The 15268-nt window shown below is 47.7% G+C and overlaps 2 protein-coding genes across 7 annotated transcripts in view; one reads left to right on the top strand and one right to left on the bottom strand.

The window, feature by feature from the left end:
• Positions 1–3194: 3194 nt before the first annotated feature.
• On the bottom strand, positions 3195–11881 carry ING1 (inhibitor of growth family member 1). 5 transcript variants are annotated; one of them, XM_032151340.2, is made up of 2 exons: positions 11533–11881; positions 3195–5046 (listed from the first exon to the last, which is right to left on the bottom strand). In XM_032151340.2, the coding sequence occupies exon 2, from the start codon at positions 4973–4975 to the stop codon at positions 4343–4345; it is 633 nt and encodes a 210-aa protein (XP_032007231.1). In that variant the 5' UTR covers positions 4976–5046; positions 11533–11881; the 3' UTR covers positions 3195–4342. The 5 variants fall into 5 exon arrangements, with proteins under 5 accessions (XP_032007231.1, XP_032007230.1, XP_032007229.1 ...); XM_032151339.2 differs by lacking the exon at positions 11533–11881 and adding an exon at positions 10246–10447; XM_032151338.2 differs by lacking the exon at positions 11533–11881 and adding an exon at positions 8520–9521.
• CARS2 (cysteinyl-tRNA synthetase 2, mitochondrial) overlaps positions 10982–15268 on the top strand; it is a 71611-nt gene continuing 67324 nt past the window's right edge. The window contains exon 1 of one of the 2 annotated variants that reach the window (XM_058438068.1): positions 10982–11374. The gene's annotated coding sequence lies outside the window, so the exon portion shown is untranslated. Of the gene's footprint in view, positions 11375–12078; positions 12503–15268 lie in introns of those variants that run through there. The other variant, XM_058438067.1, reaches the window with a different exon arrangement.

Below are 15268 nucleotides of genomic sequence, written 5' to 3'. Positions count from 1 at the left end.
AGTTAAGATCAGCCACTGCACCCCAGCCTGGGTGACAGAGCAAGACACCGTCTCAGGAAAAATAAAAATAAAAATCTAACCTGTTTACTCAGTTTGTAGTAGCTTTTCAGATTGGGGTTTTTAATTGGAAAAATACCAACCCCATCTTTATGAACAGTCAGGTAATACAGAGCATTTGAGGTAAGGAAAGAGAACTGACCTAATGATTTTCTTCATTCCAGTTATAGAATTCCTCATTCTTTTGGTGGCACAGGGGGCACAGCTCACTAATGTTTGGTTTGTTAGAAAAAAATGTAATAGTTGGATTCTCATTGATGAGTTGCTTAAAAAACAAAGACGGAATAGTTAACATAAATACTCTGAAACAAAGCCCCTCATAAAAAACCTCAGGAGGCAATTTTGACTTAGCAACACAACACACATTTGCTCTCCCACCTCCTTCCCATTAGCGGTGTCTTCCTAGGAGCCTTCCACATGAGTTCAGAATGACAGCCTGTGCAGAGAACACAAGTGCCTCAAGAAATGCAGTCACGGACTAGCAATTTTTCCAGATTAAAAAACCCTAGAAATCTAGCCCCCAAGGTGCTGAGAACTGTCTGGACTCTGCGATGAAAGAGGCACATTCTACACGCTAAAACGGAGAGGGAGACAGACAGTATCAATAAAACCTCGCTCCATATATGCCAAGGATTCTAGAGCCATAAATTACTTTAGAAAGAAGGAAAAAAGCTAGATGTCCTCGAGAGCACATCGTGTCTTTAGAAATGCACAGATGAAGCTCTTAATCATTTTGCCTAAGAAAAAGATTTAATACTTCAATGAAACATTAAAGTGTTCAGGTAAGTTCCAAGTGTTACCTGGAACACTACATAAATGTGAACTACAAAAGGATATCACAACTAAATGTGTACTCTTTCTAAAATAATATATAAGAAGAAGAAATGGCTTTTACTTTGATAAACGCTTTATTCAGCACTGGCAACCACCGATAGTCTCAAGTATTGAGACAACTCGCATAGCTCTAATCACACCAAAAGAGAACCACCAGCCAACGTCCGGGTCACCGGCAAGTAAGTGCCTGCAGGTCTGTGACTCCTGCAGCACCTCTCTCAGCACCTGGGGAGCCTGTCCCAGGAGCACCATGGCTGCTCAACACTTCCTTGAACATACAACGTTTCTTTAGTCCAGTTTACAATACAAAGTATTATATTATAACGAAAACACTTTGGACCCTTTATCTGAACTGTAGTAACTTGGTTATTATACAACAAATATGCATTGAACGTCTAAGTAAAAGCAACTGTTCTACATTAGATCGCTTTTCACTAATCTATTTTTCAAAAAGAATTCAGTACCATTTTTGGTCCTCATGTCGGGATTCCAGTATCTATTGTATCCAATCATGATCTAAATCCCAAATCGTGTTTTAAGTACTTATCTGTGATTTTTTTTTAATGTCCACTGGAAATAACGAGTGATTTAAGACTGCCAATCCAACAAAACATGACTCTGTATTGTATCTAATTTTTTAAAAGAGTAAGTGGCTACCCACCTGTCCTTATGAGAAACTTGAAGAAAGCTAGAGAAAAAATACCCAACATTTGAATATGCCAGTGCATTTATTTATTGGAATCACCCTCTGTGAAACATATTTTAAAAGTGTAGAACTATAGACCAAGTGTTAAGCAATTTATTCAAGATCAAGCCCTTAAGGACAGGGCTGGGTTCCTAGATTGCAAGGCTTGGCCTCTGAGCCATCTCTCTTCACCAGCTGTCTACACCAAAACTGAATATGAAGAAATCCAGGATGAGCAACTGCATTTCACTGAATCTTCATTTCTATAACTTAATTTCCATTATTACCTCCCATTAATATAGAAGTGAAAAATTAGCATAAAATTTTATATAAACAAAGACTCAAACTATTTTTATTGTCACTAGATTTTTATTAAGTATTTTAGTTCTATAACTTATTTTCATAAACTTTTTGTTCACTGTTTGTTTGGGTAAATCTCATCAAATTTAAACACCCAAGACTCTTAAATGTTCTGGAGTTTTGCGGGAAAGTAAACACCTATTTGTAAGTATTGATATGTAAAAAGTTCAAATTTTAGTGTATGACCAACTACAATTTGCATTTCTCTACCAAGTAACCCTCTATAATGGAATTTCACTGTAAAACAGTCAGACACTTATGTCCAGCACAAATAAAGTTCACAGTAATTGTCTATCACAAGTAAACAATCAGCAAACTTAATGTTTTACTTATAATAAATACATGCCATATACTTAGATTCTAGAAAGTCATCACTCACTACTTCTTTGTGGTAGCTTCACAGAGACTGTGAAACAGATCATGGAAAGAAACTGAGTTTACCATGAGTGAAGTTAATCATGTATCACTTAGCACACGGTGGCTCACGCCTGTAATCCCAGCACTTTGGGAGGCCGAGGTGGGCGGATCACGGTCAAGAGCTCGAGACCACACTGGCCAACATGGTGAAACCCCATCTCCACTAAAAATACAAAAATTAGCTGGGCATGGTGGCACGCACCTGTAGTCCCAGCTACTAGGGAGGCTGAGGCAAGAGAATCGCTTGAACCCGAGAGGCGGAGGTTGCAGTGAGCCAAGACTGGGCCACTGCACTCCAGCCTGGAGACAGAGTGAGACTCCATCTCAGAATAAAAAAAAAAAAAGAAATGAAAAATCTGGCCGGGCATGGTGGCTGACACCTGTAATCCCAGCACTTTGGAAGGCCGAGGCGGGAGGATCACCTGAGGTCGGGAGTGGGAGACGAGCCATGACCAACATGGAGAAACCCCGTCTCTACTGAAAATACAAAATTAGCTGGGCGTGGTGGTGAATGTCTATAATCCTAGCTACTGGGGAGGCTGAGGCAGGAGAATCGCTTGAACCTGGGAGGCGGAGGTTGCAGTGAGCCAAGATTGCGCTATTGCACTCCAGCCTGGAACTCCATCTCAAAAAAATAAAAAATAAATGAAAACTCCACTGACCCTTTCAATATGTGGGCAAATCAATGTTAGATGCTAGTCTAAATCAGGTCAGCAAACTCTTTCTGCAGAGGGCCAGAAAATAGTTTTGGCTTGTCAAGTCAAATGGTTTCAGGCGCAACTATTGAACTCTGCCGCAGTTTTGCAAAAGCAGTCACAGACCATACGCACGTAAGCACGGCTGTGTTCCACTGAAACTTTGTTTATGGACACTGGAATTTAAACTTCATATAATGTTCAAACAGATGGTGAGCTGGACTTGACAAGTGGGCAGTAATTTCCTGACCCAGGGTCTGAATACTGATTCTTTTCTGACACGTATTTATTTGCTGGCAATTAAGTAACTTCTACATTATTAATAATAAGTGAGAACAATAATACAAAATTTGCTTAAGGCTTTGTCTAAACTGCTGGTGTATAAACTTTTAAGACAAATATTAAAAGTTACTTATGACAAAATTAAATATACTACTAGAGGAACAAACTGGCCAAGTTTCATTTATTTCTTCACGTAACATTTTTACAGCTCACATACAGCAGGAAGCACACCTTTGCACATAATTGTGACATTAGCTTCACAACAGCATCTGCTGACTGCACTTCCAATTATAATATAACAAGTGCAAGTTCACTTGGAAATGTACATTTATACACCTGATATAAATTAAAGATGGCTACACTATGATTGGTGATGGCAAAAGCATGACTTGAGGTTCCTTGACTAGACCACTTGTTTAAGAGAAGTGTACCCAAGCATTTTAAAATGGCCATTTGGGGAACAGGCCAATATATAAAATATCTGTCATGTAAAATTTAACCATTTACTTTTTTAAAAAATAATCTTCAAACTTTAAACCTTTGTTACTGAATTGTTATATGGATATACATCATGACAGCAAGAAACACATTTACTACAGGCTGTATTTTTGGCGACGTGGCCAATTAAAAAAAATTGTTCATAAAGTAATAATATTACTTTTATTAAAATAAAAAAGCTAAATGAAATATTTTCCTTCCACATTTAATGTGTTAGGTTGAGTTTAGTCCCCCCTCCTCCCGCAAGAAATCAGTCTGAGACTTAAGTGTTGAATCAAACCTATATTTGTAGTTTCTAAAATGCTGATCCACAGACCACTTTCTTGTTACACGTGTACCAATGACAACAAAAGGCAAACAGAATCACTGCCATCCCTATGATGAAAGGAATGGTTCCTTTTCTAACATTCTTTAAAAATATACATTTTACACTCCTTGCACCTCAACGAAGGCAGCAATGTAATAAATACACGGTTTATTTTGTCCTCCTCACTACAAGGCGCCTGTCCACAAACTACCTGTTGTAAGCCCTCTCTTTTTTGGATTTCTCCAGGGCTTTGTCCATGGTCTTCTCGTTCTCCCCCCGGCACTTGGGACAGTACCACTTGCCCTTGGGTTTATGATTGAGCCCCACGCACGAGAAGTGGAACCACTCGATGGGGCACTCGTCGTTGTCGCAGCCGATCATCTCCCCGTAGGAGACCTGGTTGCACAGACAGTACGTGGGTTCATTGGGGTCGATGGGGAGGTCGGCAGGGGACGCCTCTCGCTCCGCCTTGGCCTTGGAGCGCTTCTTCTTCTTGGAGGTCTTGGCCTTCTTCTCCTTGGGTGTGCCCGAGGCACCGTCGTCGTGGTCGTGGTTGCTGGATGCGTTCTCGCGGTTCTCGTTGTTGCGCTGCCGCCGTGAGCGCTTGCTGTTGGGCTTGTCAGCCTGCGCTGCCGCCTCGCCTTTGGGCCTGTCCGCGCCAGCCTTGCCGCTGTTGCCCGCTGTGTCGCCCAGCTCCTGCTGCGCCTCGAACAGCTCCACGTGGCTGTCCACCTGCCGCGTGCGGTTCTCCACCAGCTCCACCATCTGGCTCACGATCTGGATCTTCTCGTCGCCCAGCTCCTGGCTGCGGATCAGTGCGCGCTGCACACAGTGCAGCATCCGCCGCTTCTGCGCCCCGTCCGTCTCGCGGCTGAAGCGCTCGTAGCACTCGTCCAGCTCCTTCAAGATCTCTGGGGGGCAAGAAGGACAGGCGTCACTCGCGAGCAGGACACCGGGACAACCCACACGGCCCCGGACGGGTCTACGGAGAGGGCTGGCAGGGGTCCTAGGGGCCAGCGCATGGCTTGCCCAGAACAAAGCCCACCAGCCACAGGCCCTCCCAGGCCTATCTGTTCCTGTGCTAAACTAAACAAAACACAAATGCCAGCACAGCTCCCACAGGGGGAGCAGCCGCTCCAGCCACCCCAGGGAACCTGAGAACAGTTCCCAGGCACGCACGGGTGACAACGCCCGAAGCCATTAAGAGGAAACGTTTAAATGAGGTGCAGTGCTCGGGACCCAACATTAATACTTTCTATTAATGATTATGTCTATACTGCCATCATTTTTACTCAAATGCTTCTGTTTGAATGCAATTATTAATATACATATAACTATATAAACATGGTACTTATTACATTATTTATACACAATATACAAACATTAATAAAATATATTATAAATTATTTGAATATTTTAAATAAAAAAGGTCTTTATTTTCTTTATTTTAACATACCAACATCTAGAATACCCTGTTAAATTAGAGAATGTGTATAAATTTATATAATAGCTCTCTATGATTTAAGGAACCGGGTTAACAGTAAAGGTCTAGGCTACTTTGTGACTTAGGTCCTCAGTTTCAGTCCCCACATTTATTCTGGCATGTTATCCCTCTGTATTAGTGACAGCAAGAACAGTTCTGCCACAATAATCCAGAAAACCTAGCTTTGCTTTATTATCATGACTTGTTATTATTTTAGGGACAAGGTCTGTCTCTGTCGCCCAGGCTGGAGTGCAGTAGCGCAATCTCGGCTCACTGCAGCGTCGATCTCCCAGGCTGAAGGGACCCTCCCACCTCAGCCTCCTGAGTAGCTGGGACTACAGGAGCACCACTGTGATGGGCCATTATTATTATTTTTTAACTGCTGTGAATGCACTAGCCTTGCTTTAAAACGAAGCTGGTAGATTTTACTTTTGCATCTACTGCTTAAACAAAAACATCTTCACATCTGTTAAAGTCAATGGGCCTTAAAATGTTATCAAAAACAAAAGAAAACCTCTTCAGTATTTAAATGTAAACCTTCTTGGGCATGTTAGAGGAAAGTGTATATGATTTTAAAGTGTAATTTGGCAAGTGTAATTAGGCAATTTCTCAAGAAACAAAAGCTGTTAAAAAAAACTAGTTGAAATAAGGGAAGTAAACAGTCTTGCCAAAAGGCTACTTAAATACACAGAAATTCCAGAGTTCTTTTTCCTCAAACAGTAACCATTAAATTAAACAGTACCAGATTATTCTCCTAAAACCTTTTTGCAGTCTCCTTAAACAAGGCAACAATACTACTTTTTTTTGTTGAGACGGAGTTTCGCTCTTGTTGCCCAGGCTAGAGTGCAAATGGCGCGATCTCGGCTCACTGCAACCTGCCTCCCAGATTCAAGCGATTCTCCTGCCTCAGCCTCCCAAGTAGCTGGGATTACAGGCATGTTAATCCACGCCCGGCTAATTTTGTATTTTCAGTAGAGACAGGGTTTCTCCATGTGGGACAGGCTGGTCTCCCAACTCTCGACCTCAGGTGATCCGCCCGCCTCGGTCTCCCAAAGTGCTGGGATTACAGGAGTGAGCCACCGTGCCTGGCCAACAATACTACTTGTAAACTAGGGGAGGGGCTGAGAGTGAGAGGGATTGTCTAAAATGTTACCCCCTTCCTTTCCACATCTTATCTCCAAATAGTTATAAGACATATACCTAACACTAGAGTAAACATAAGAACTTAGGCCAATGCTGAAGCTTCTCTAACTGGTAATATTTTCCAGAGTATATTCTCAAACTAAAGACAGCTTGAAGACATTTCCTAGAGGAACAATGCAGGCTGCCTGCCACCAGGAGGAATGCCCTAGTCTCATATAGTAATTAATTATAAAAATAAATAGCTGTGTTCAACGTATCCAAGTAACACCAACTTATCCAACTTATTTATCATAATGTTAAAATTGTGTACCTTTTTTTTAAATGGATTTAGGGTTACAAAATGGTATCACTTCATCAGTAATCAAAGTTCTAAAGACAATATTGTCATTTCATAGAAAACTATCATAAATTTAAAATTTAATAACACAGAGGTTATTTTACATCAGAAGCAAGCTTCCATCCAGGTGAAGCCTAATTTGTGGGCAAGAGAAACAGAAACCCCATCGCAAAATTACCAAGAAGTATTTCTGTTACCTAACATTTCTTTGATACTCCAAGCAAAGTATTTTATCAACAAAGCCACTAAGTACAAATATTTATAAACAAGAACAACACCACTGCTAAATAGGAAGCCATCCTTCCAGACACTCTGCTTCTTCAATGCCAGCAACTCACCTTCAGACACACTGCTGCCTTTCTTCCAAACATATTCCACACCAACATTACCATGGAAAGCAGCAGCACATGCAATTTACAGATTAAATGGGATTGTAGCAACATTTAAATTGGTTTGTCCAATTACTTTAAATGTATTTTAATTTTACATAAGGGTTGCGCTGAAGTTCTTTATGAAGCGAACTTCCCAGGGGGTGGGTGGGTATTTTTATAATAATGCTTGAAAAATAATTCAAGCAACCTCAAACACCATTTTAAATCGACAAACTATAATCCAAGTTTATGAATTAACATACAACTGATGCCTACTAAGCAAAAGACGTTTGACTTCCTACAGAGTAGGTCTGTGAAAACAAGCTTTGTCTTTCAGAACTACGGGGCAGAGCTCAGCATTTACACCTAAGTCGAAGGAGCTGTGACCCTCGAGACAGATTCGCGCGTTTCTCGGCGCTCCCAGCTGCGCGGCTCCAGTACTCCCCCGGGGCGGCGGGACTGTGATCTTTCCTGAAGCCAAAAAGTTCATCATCCTAGGTGAACGTGAAGCAAGCAGCAAGCCAGGCTCTCCCCGACAACAGGAGGACAAAGTGGCTCCGTGAACTCTGCTGTCTATACAGCTGGGACCCTGCACCCCGCCCCGCGCTACTTTTTTATATCGTCGAACGATCAAAGTGGTCTCAGCTCCTGCCTCCCTTCCGTCCGGAGCCCCTCTGCTTCTTCAATGTCAGCAACTCAGCTTCAGACACACTGCTGCCTTTCTTCCAAACATATTCCACACCAACATTACCATGGAAAGCAGCAGCACATGCAATTTACAGATTAAATGGGATTGTAGCAACATTTAAATTGGTTCGTCCAATTACTTTAAATGTATTTTTAATTTTACATAAGGGTTGCACTGAAGTTCTTTATGAAGCGAACTTCCCAGGGGGTGGGTGGGTATTTTTATAATAATGCTTGAAAAATAATTCAAGCAACCTCAAACACCATTTTACCCCACCGGGCCCGTCTGGCCCGAGGACAGCACCTTCCAGAAAAGTTTCTGCGCCGAGGGTCCCGCTCGTGGACGCAGCCCCAGTCACTCACGTTTCCACGGCCACGCGCTGCCCCACCCTCGGGTCAGCAGAGATGCGACCTGAGACTGTCTGCGAGCCGGTCTCGCGGGTCGTGGGAGGCGGCCCGAACTGCAGCCCCGGCCCCGAGCTCCCAGCCCCGGGATCACTGCTACTACCATAGATCCGCGCCCGAAAGTGGCCGGGCTGAGTGGAGGGCCCGGGGCGACACCCGCCAGGCCTCCAGCCAATGGGGAGGAAGCCAGCGAGACTCGCCCCGCCCCCCGAGAACCGCCGCCTATGGGAATAGCCGATTTGGAGGGCGGAGGCCAGGAGGAGAACCAATCACACCGCAGGGAGGAAGAGCACGGCCCGCCCCAGCAGCGAGAAGGACCAATCCAAGGCCGGAGGCCGAGCGACCCGAAGGCGTTCAAATCAATTCGTCCACCCTGCACCCCGCTCCTCCCCGAAAAAGAAAAGACAGCGGAAACACAGACCCATGCCAGTTATTGCGCTAGGCCCGCCTTCATCCGCCTCGGCGACCAATCGTTCCGCAGGGGAATGATAAGGACATTCCACGAAGGACGTCACAGCCAACCACTGGGAGGCTGAGGCGGGACGTTCCACAATATGCTAATGAAGTTCCTATAAAAGTCGCTGCGAAGCTACGTCTCGGATAGAGCGCGCAGGGGCGCCTTCCTGGTAGAGAAATCTAGTATTTTCGGGGACAGCGGTCAACATTTTTTTTTTTTCCCCCCCCCCCCCCCCCCGCCAACTCTTCCGTTTCCCTACTGCGTAGCCTTGTAAACATTAGTAAACTCCGAGTGGTGATCCACATTCAAAACAGAGCCCCTAAAGCCTTGACTGACCTCGCAGGAAAGTTTCCCCAACAGCCAACAATTCCCGGCGGACACGAACTCGCCACCTCTCTCTGACACCCTGGGCAGCCAGGTCTGCACAGAACGACCCACAGGTCCTCTCACCTGCCACGATCCTCTCCAAGCCAGCGATCTGCCCCCCCCCCCCCCCGAGCGCAGCGCAGCGCAGATGGGCGCCTTCCTCGCCTCCGCTCCTCCCCTTCCCTTCCCTTCCCTACGGCAGAGAAAAGCCCTCGTCCTCCGCAAACTACTACCGGCGGCGTCGCCCCTCGCAGTCGGCCCCTACTCGGTGTCCAGCGCCAAGTGAGGGCCGGAGGGGGCTGGGCGAGGGCGGCCGACCTACCCCGAGCGGAGTACTACCCGGTACTTTATGTAACACTCAGATTCGGGACTGGGTGGGGGGCGGCGAAGAAGGGCCGGAGGAGCGGCGTTGCCCGGGACCGAGGCACCGGGTCGGCGGGAACCCCGGCCCACAGCCGCCCTTCTCCTGCAGCCCCGTCTCGGCGCCCTACAGCCCCAGGTGCCGGCACATCCCTCCATCTCGCGCCGTAATCTGCACCCCCTCCTAGAGGACGCGGCTTGGACCCGCCGCCCCCTCCCCCGCAGCACCCGCCTCATCACTTCACTACAAAGAGCGCTTTGGTCGCGCAGCCTTGCAGCGAGACCTCTCGCGCCTCCTTCCTCCTCCGTGTCCCGGGCTTTGCACACAAGGACCTTGGCGAATCAAAGGCGCTCCAGACCTTTTGTTCCTGCCCCTGCCGAGGGCCGCCGCTGCGGAGCCAGCCGCTTCCTCCGGTCCACGGCAGGACCGGCCCGGCTCCGCGGCGCGCCCGGACCCGCTGAGGAGGCGGTCGCCCCCGCCCATCCATCACCCGGCCGTACCTTGGTATTTCGCGTCGATCTCCCGCATCAGCGAGACATTTCTCTGCAAGTCGAAAGGCAGAGACTCGATGGAGTCCAGGTAGTCCTCCACATAGTTCACCAGGTGGAGCTGCTCCCCGTTGGCAGGACTCAACATGGTTCACCCTGGAGGTCCCCGGCGACTCGGCGCGGCTTTCCGCTTCCTCCAGCCCCCGCCCCCCTCAAAAAAATAGCACTGCAAAATGCAAAGCTCTCGCTCTCCCGGCGACCCCCCACCGGCTCCTGCTTCGGCCCGGCGGCTACATCTGCCGAGCCCGTCTGCCGCCTCCGGGTCCGCGGGGACCCCAGCGCCTGAAGGCGCGGGCCGCGGTGGCGGTGGCTCCCGGGCGCAGGCCCCCTCTCAGGCTGCTGGGCTGGCGCTGGGGGCCGCGCGTACGAGCGCGCACACACCGGCGGGAGAGGGCCCAGCGCCGCGGCCGCCGCTGCCCACCCGCCCACTGGGCTGGGGAGAAGAGAGGAGCGGAGCGGGCCGCGGGAAGGGGCGCGCTCCGCCGGCCGCCGAGCCGCACTTGTCCAACGTGGAAAACCCAAATACCAGTTTCAAACACTTGGGAAACATTCAGCCCCGCTGCGCAGCGCGCATGCGCCCCGGCCCCCTCCCCCGGCGACGGCCCCGCCCCCCGCCGCATTCACGCCCCTCACCGTCCCGGGCCCAGGGGGCTGCGGGCCCGAGGCCGGCCCTCGCTGGGGCGTGGCCTTGCCTGTCACTTTTGCCAGGGGCGAGGGTCGCGGAGGGGGCAGCGTCAGGGCCGCTGGGGTGGGGACGGCGGGCGAGGCGCAAACTTTACTAGGAGTTTTTGGCACTTGGAGGCAGAGCCCGTTGGGCGGCGCAGCACGCCCGCCGGGAAACGCAGGGGAGCGGCCCGCTTAGCTGAAAACCCGACCAGGACGTAACGGGCCGCGGGACAGAAGCCTCCGAGACCATAGAACGCAGCAACTACCACAGCCCGCTCCTCAGCCCGACTCTTCGTCCCCGCCCCACAGCGCGGTATAAGTAGGACCCGAAACAGAACTGGCAACCGCAGTAGCCAATCTACTTGCCAACCTCACTTTGACAGCCCAATCACGATGAAGAGGAGGCGGGGAGACCGTGAGTAATGCCCCCAGACTCTTACTACTAGAAACCCAAGTCCTCCGGGAGGCGCAAGGAAGGGGAAGGCCGGCCACGGGCGGAAGTGGCGGCGCATGCGCACTGGCACTCTCTAGGAGTCCTTTGAGCTGCGGCCGCAGAGTGTGCGGGATACCTACCCGTTCCGCGGCCGGACCACCACTCCCAGCAGCCTAGGCGGCTCCCGCGCCTGCGCCATCCTTCACCGCCCTCCCTTTGTGTCGCCTCCCGGTACTCAGTTTGGAACGGCTTGGAGACAAAGGGGCCCGAGAGGGAAGCTGCTTCCTAGTGCCGAGCCCCAGAAGAGGTGGATAGGCACGAGGGGCGCCTTCCCTAGGCCTTATCTCTTCCCGCCCTGTGCCATGGACACCGTTCTCGGAGGCCGCTCCCCACACTTGGAAAGGCCGCCCACAGTATGCAGACACCCGGTCGGCCAGTGTCTTGAGGCCATTCAGCTCCCCGGATCGCCTTCCCCCGCGTCGCCCCTCTACCCTCCCGAAGCTCCCGGATTTTGGGCTTTCTGAAAAGCCTGCACGCCACGCGAGCCCGTTGCCTAGGCGATCGGCCCCGCGCGCCGGCCCGCCCCCTTCCGGCCAAAGGACCCGCCCCTCCTGGGCGTGGCCTCGTGCTTTTGTGCACTTCCCGCCTGGTTCTCCGGTTCCGGCGCGGTCTCGGCTTCGGTCTCCGCCCGGCTGCGGCCGCCGGGGGTCCCCTCCGGGGTGGCCCCGAGAGCTGTGCTTGCCACGCTTGGCTGCTTTTTTTTCTCTGATTTTCTTCCGCTTTGGACCCTGCTCTATTTGCATTGTCTTTTTTTCACCAAGTTGGAGAACGATGCCTTGTCAGTTTTCACCTTTCTCACCGGACTTTCTCTTTTTCGGAGAGCCGGGTTGGTGGTGCTGCCTGTGTATTCCACGAACTAAGCTCTGTCCCCAGCCCTTGCAGTGTTTTTATATCAACTGCACTCCAGCGCGGTTCTCCATTTTTCTTAGCCTCTTAATTTGGACAGGGTCGGATTTCAGCTTTTATCCACCGGGTTTATCCTGTTGCAAAGCAGAGTACACAGCTTTAGACACAAAATAATTGCAGTTGAAATGGATACACATTCTGGTGGTAAGATTTGGAAACGTGGTATTTGATGGAACCCTGTTGTGACATCTAAAACTATTTGGATTTTTTTTAAAAGTATTCTGTGTAATCCAATAAAAATTTGGATTCGTCCAGTATTTATAGGGTAGATTATTAGCCGCAGTGGTGCTCATTCCAGCGCCCTGCGGGGTATTTTGTGCTATGGATGTGAGTACGGCAGAGACTGAATTGAGCTGTTTTGTATTTGGAATCGGATTGTTCACGTTGCAACGTTGCTGCAATGATAAATGGATAGATACTCTTTACACTTTGAAGTGGATTTAATCTTCGCTTTTAAGCCCCTTCACCTCATCTACACATCAGGAGGGCTTTTGCTTTGATATTTGAGGAAATGGCTGTTATTTTACTTACAGATCACGCTATTCTAGTCTTGGCCTAGTTAAAAGCAAATGAGTAGTTTCTACAAGATTTATTGGCCGCTACTTGGTCTGCACAAAAGACTGTAACACTTGGCCGGACTCGGTGGCTCACGCCTGTAATCCTACCACTTTGAGAGGCCGAGGCGGGCGGATTGCCTGAGCTCAGGAGTTCGGGACCAGCTTGGGCAACATGGTGAAACCCTGCCTCTACTAAAAATACAAAAAATTAGCAGGGCATGGTGGCGCGTGCCTGTAGTCCCAGCTATTCGGGAGGCTGAGACAGAATCACTTGAACCCAGGAGGGGAGATTGCAGTGAGCCGAGATTGCGCCACTGCACTCCAGCCTGGGCGACAGAGCAATACTCTATCTCCGGAAAAAAAGAGAAAAAAAGACTATGACAAGATAACATTATGTGGAAACAAACATGTCGAATAGAGAGTATAGAGGGAGTACAAAGTTGAATAAGGAAAATTACGTCTTTCCCTCAAAAAGCGTATAAGTAATTTAAAAGTACAATAGTAAGAAATAGACCGGTTCTTCTATTCCTAGCATTCATTGGCTCTAGAATGAATAGTGTTTATCTGAACTCAAGAATAAAGTTGGAAGTAATTTACCCCTTACAAAGATAAGATGGAGTTTAACCTAGGTTATCTTTTTAAAAAAAAAAAAAATCACAGTACAGTACAATCTGAGTAAGATTTTGTTCCTCTCGTTATGTACTCGTCACATACACATAAGCCAAAAAGGCATCTTATGCATTCAACAAGGAATATTGACGAGTGTCTACCATGTGCCAACTACTGGTCCGTGCGCTGGGGATACAGTAGTGAAAAGTTTTCTGGAGCTTTACATTCCATAAAACTTTTAGCCCACCCCTTGGGATAAAAAGTCAAAAAAGATTTTATCTTTTTTGGAACAAACTTAGAAGACCAAGCAATAAAACATAATTAACTTTGATAACGAATTTTAAATGTCACTGAAGAAAGGTGCTTAATTTTGAAGATATGTTGAAGAATCTTGTCTCTCTCAGTTTTGTTTCCTGTGGCGTATTACAAAAATGGATGTTAAAACTTTTCTGTAGAACAGAAATTTCAAATGGATTAAAAAGAAACATTTAAAAATTAAACTTTTTTCTAAAATGGTATTTCCAGTCTAACTGAAAATGCTCAAACCTATGAGAGTCAGATATAAGAGATGAACATACAATTCTTTTTCTTTTTTTGAGACGGAGTCTTGCTCTTGTCGCCCAGACTGGAGTGCAGTGGCGTGATCTCGGCTCACTGCAACCTCCGCCTCCCGGGTTCAAGCGATTCTCCTGCCTCAGCCTCCTGAATAGCTGGGATTACAGGTGCCCAACACCACGCCCAACTAATTTTTGTATTTTTAGTAGAGACGGAGTTTTGGCATGTTGGCCCAGGCTGGTCTCGAACTCCTGACCTCAGGTGATCCGCCCGCCTTGGCCTCTGTAAGTGCTGGGATTACAGGTGTGAACCACCGCGCCCGGCCAAGCATAGAATTCTTTAAGTTTCAAAGTGCTTAAAAAATAAATGCAAACTCATTCATCTTAAACCTGAAAACCCCTAAACCATATGCTACCATAATTAACTCTACTTCTGATTTACAAGATTTTGCCTTGAAAGAAAATGTAATACTGAGAACTCGATTTTGTTATTGTTGTCATTAAGGACTAAGAAATGGCATTAGTGATATTTTGGAATCATTAACTTTAACACACTTCCTCCTTCTAACCTAGATTGGAGAGGGAGGTGACTTCAATTAAACGGATCCTCTTTTTAGGTATATATGGTGTGTTAGTCAGGGTTCTCTAGAGGGACAGAACTAATAGGATGGACAGAGATATATATAAAATGTATATACATATATGTAAGTTTATTAAGTACTAACTTACATAATCACAAGGTCCCACGATAGACTGTCCGCAAGCTGAGGAGCAAGGAGAGCTAGTCTGAGTCCCAAAACTGAAGAACTTGGAGTCCAATGTTTGAGGGCAGGAAGCACCAGCACGGGAGAAAGATGTAGGCTGGGAGGTATGGTAATGAAGAGCATTAGCAGTCTGTTTTACTTTACCTTAATATTCAACCTGCAAATATTCAATATGCAAAAAGATCACATTTCTAACTGTCATTAAGTAATGAGTTATGTTTCTCCTTGTTTTGATGATCCCCAAAAGCCTTAAGAAAACAGAATTGGCTGCCGGGCACAGTGGCTCATGCCTGTAATCCCAGCACTTTCGGAGACCAAGGTGGGCAGATCACCTGGGGTCGGGAGTTCAAGACCAGCCTGACCAACATGGAGAAACCCCATCTGTACTAAAAATACAAAATTAGCTGGGCATGGTGGCACATGCCT

This window comes from Hylobates moloch, unplaced genomic scaffold (genome assembly GCF_009828535.3).
Source record: "Hylobates moloch isolate HMO894 unplaced genomic scaffold, HMol_V3 SCAFFOLD_4, whole genome shotgun sequence".
Taxonomy (NCBI): domain Eukaryota; kingdom Metazoa; phylum Chordata; class Mammalia; order Primates; family Hylobatidae; genus Hylobates; species Hylobates moloch.
The sequence above is the reverse complement of the archived record's forward strand: the minus strand, read 5'-3'. Positions and strand labels throughout refer to the sequence as shown.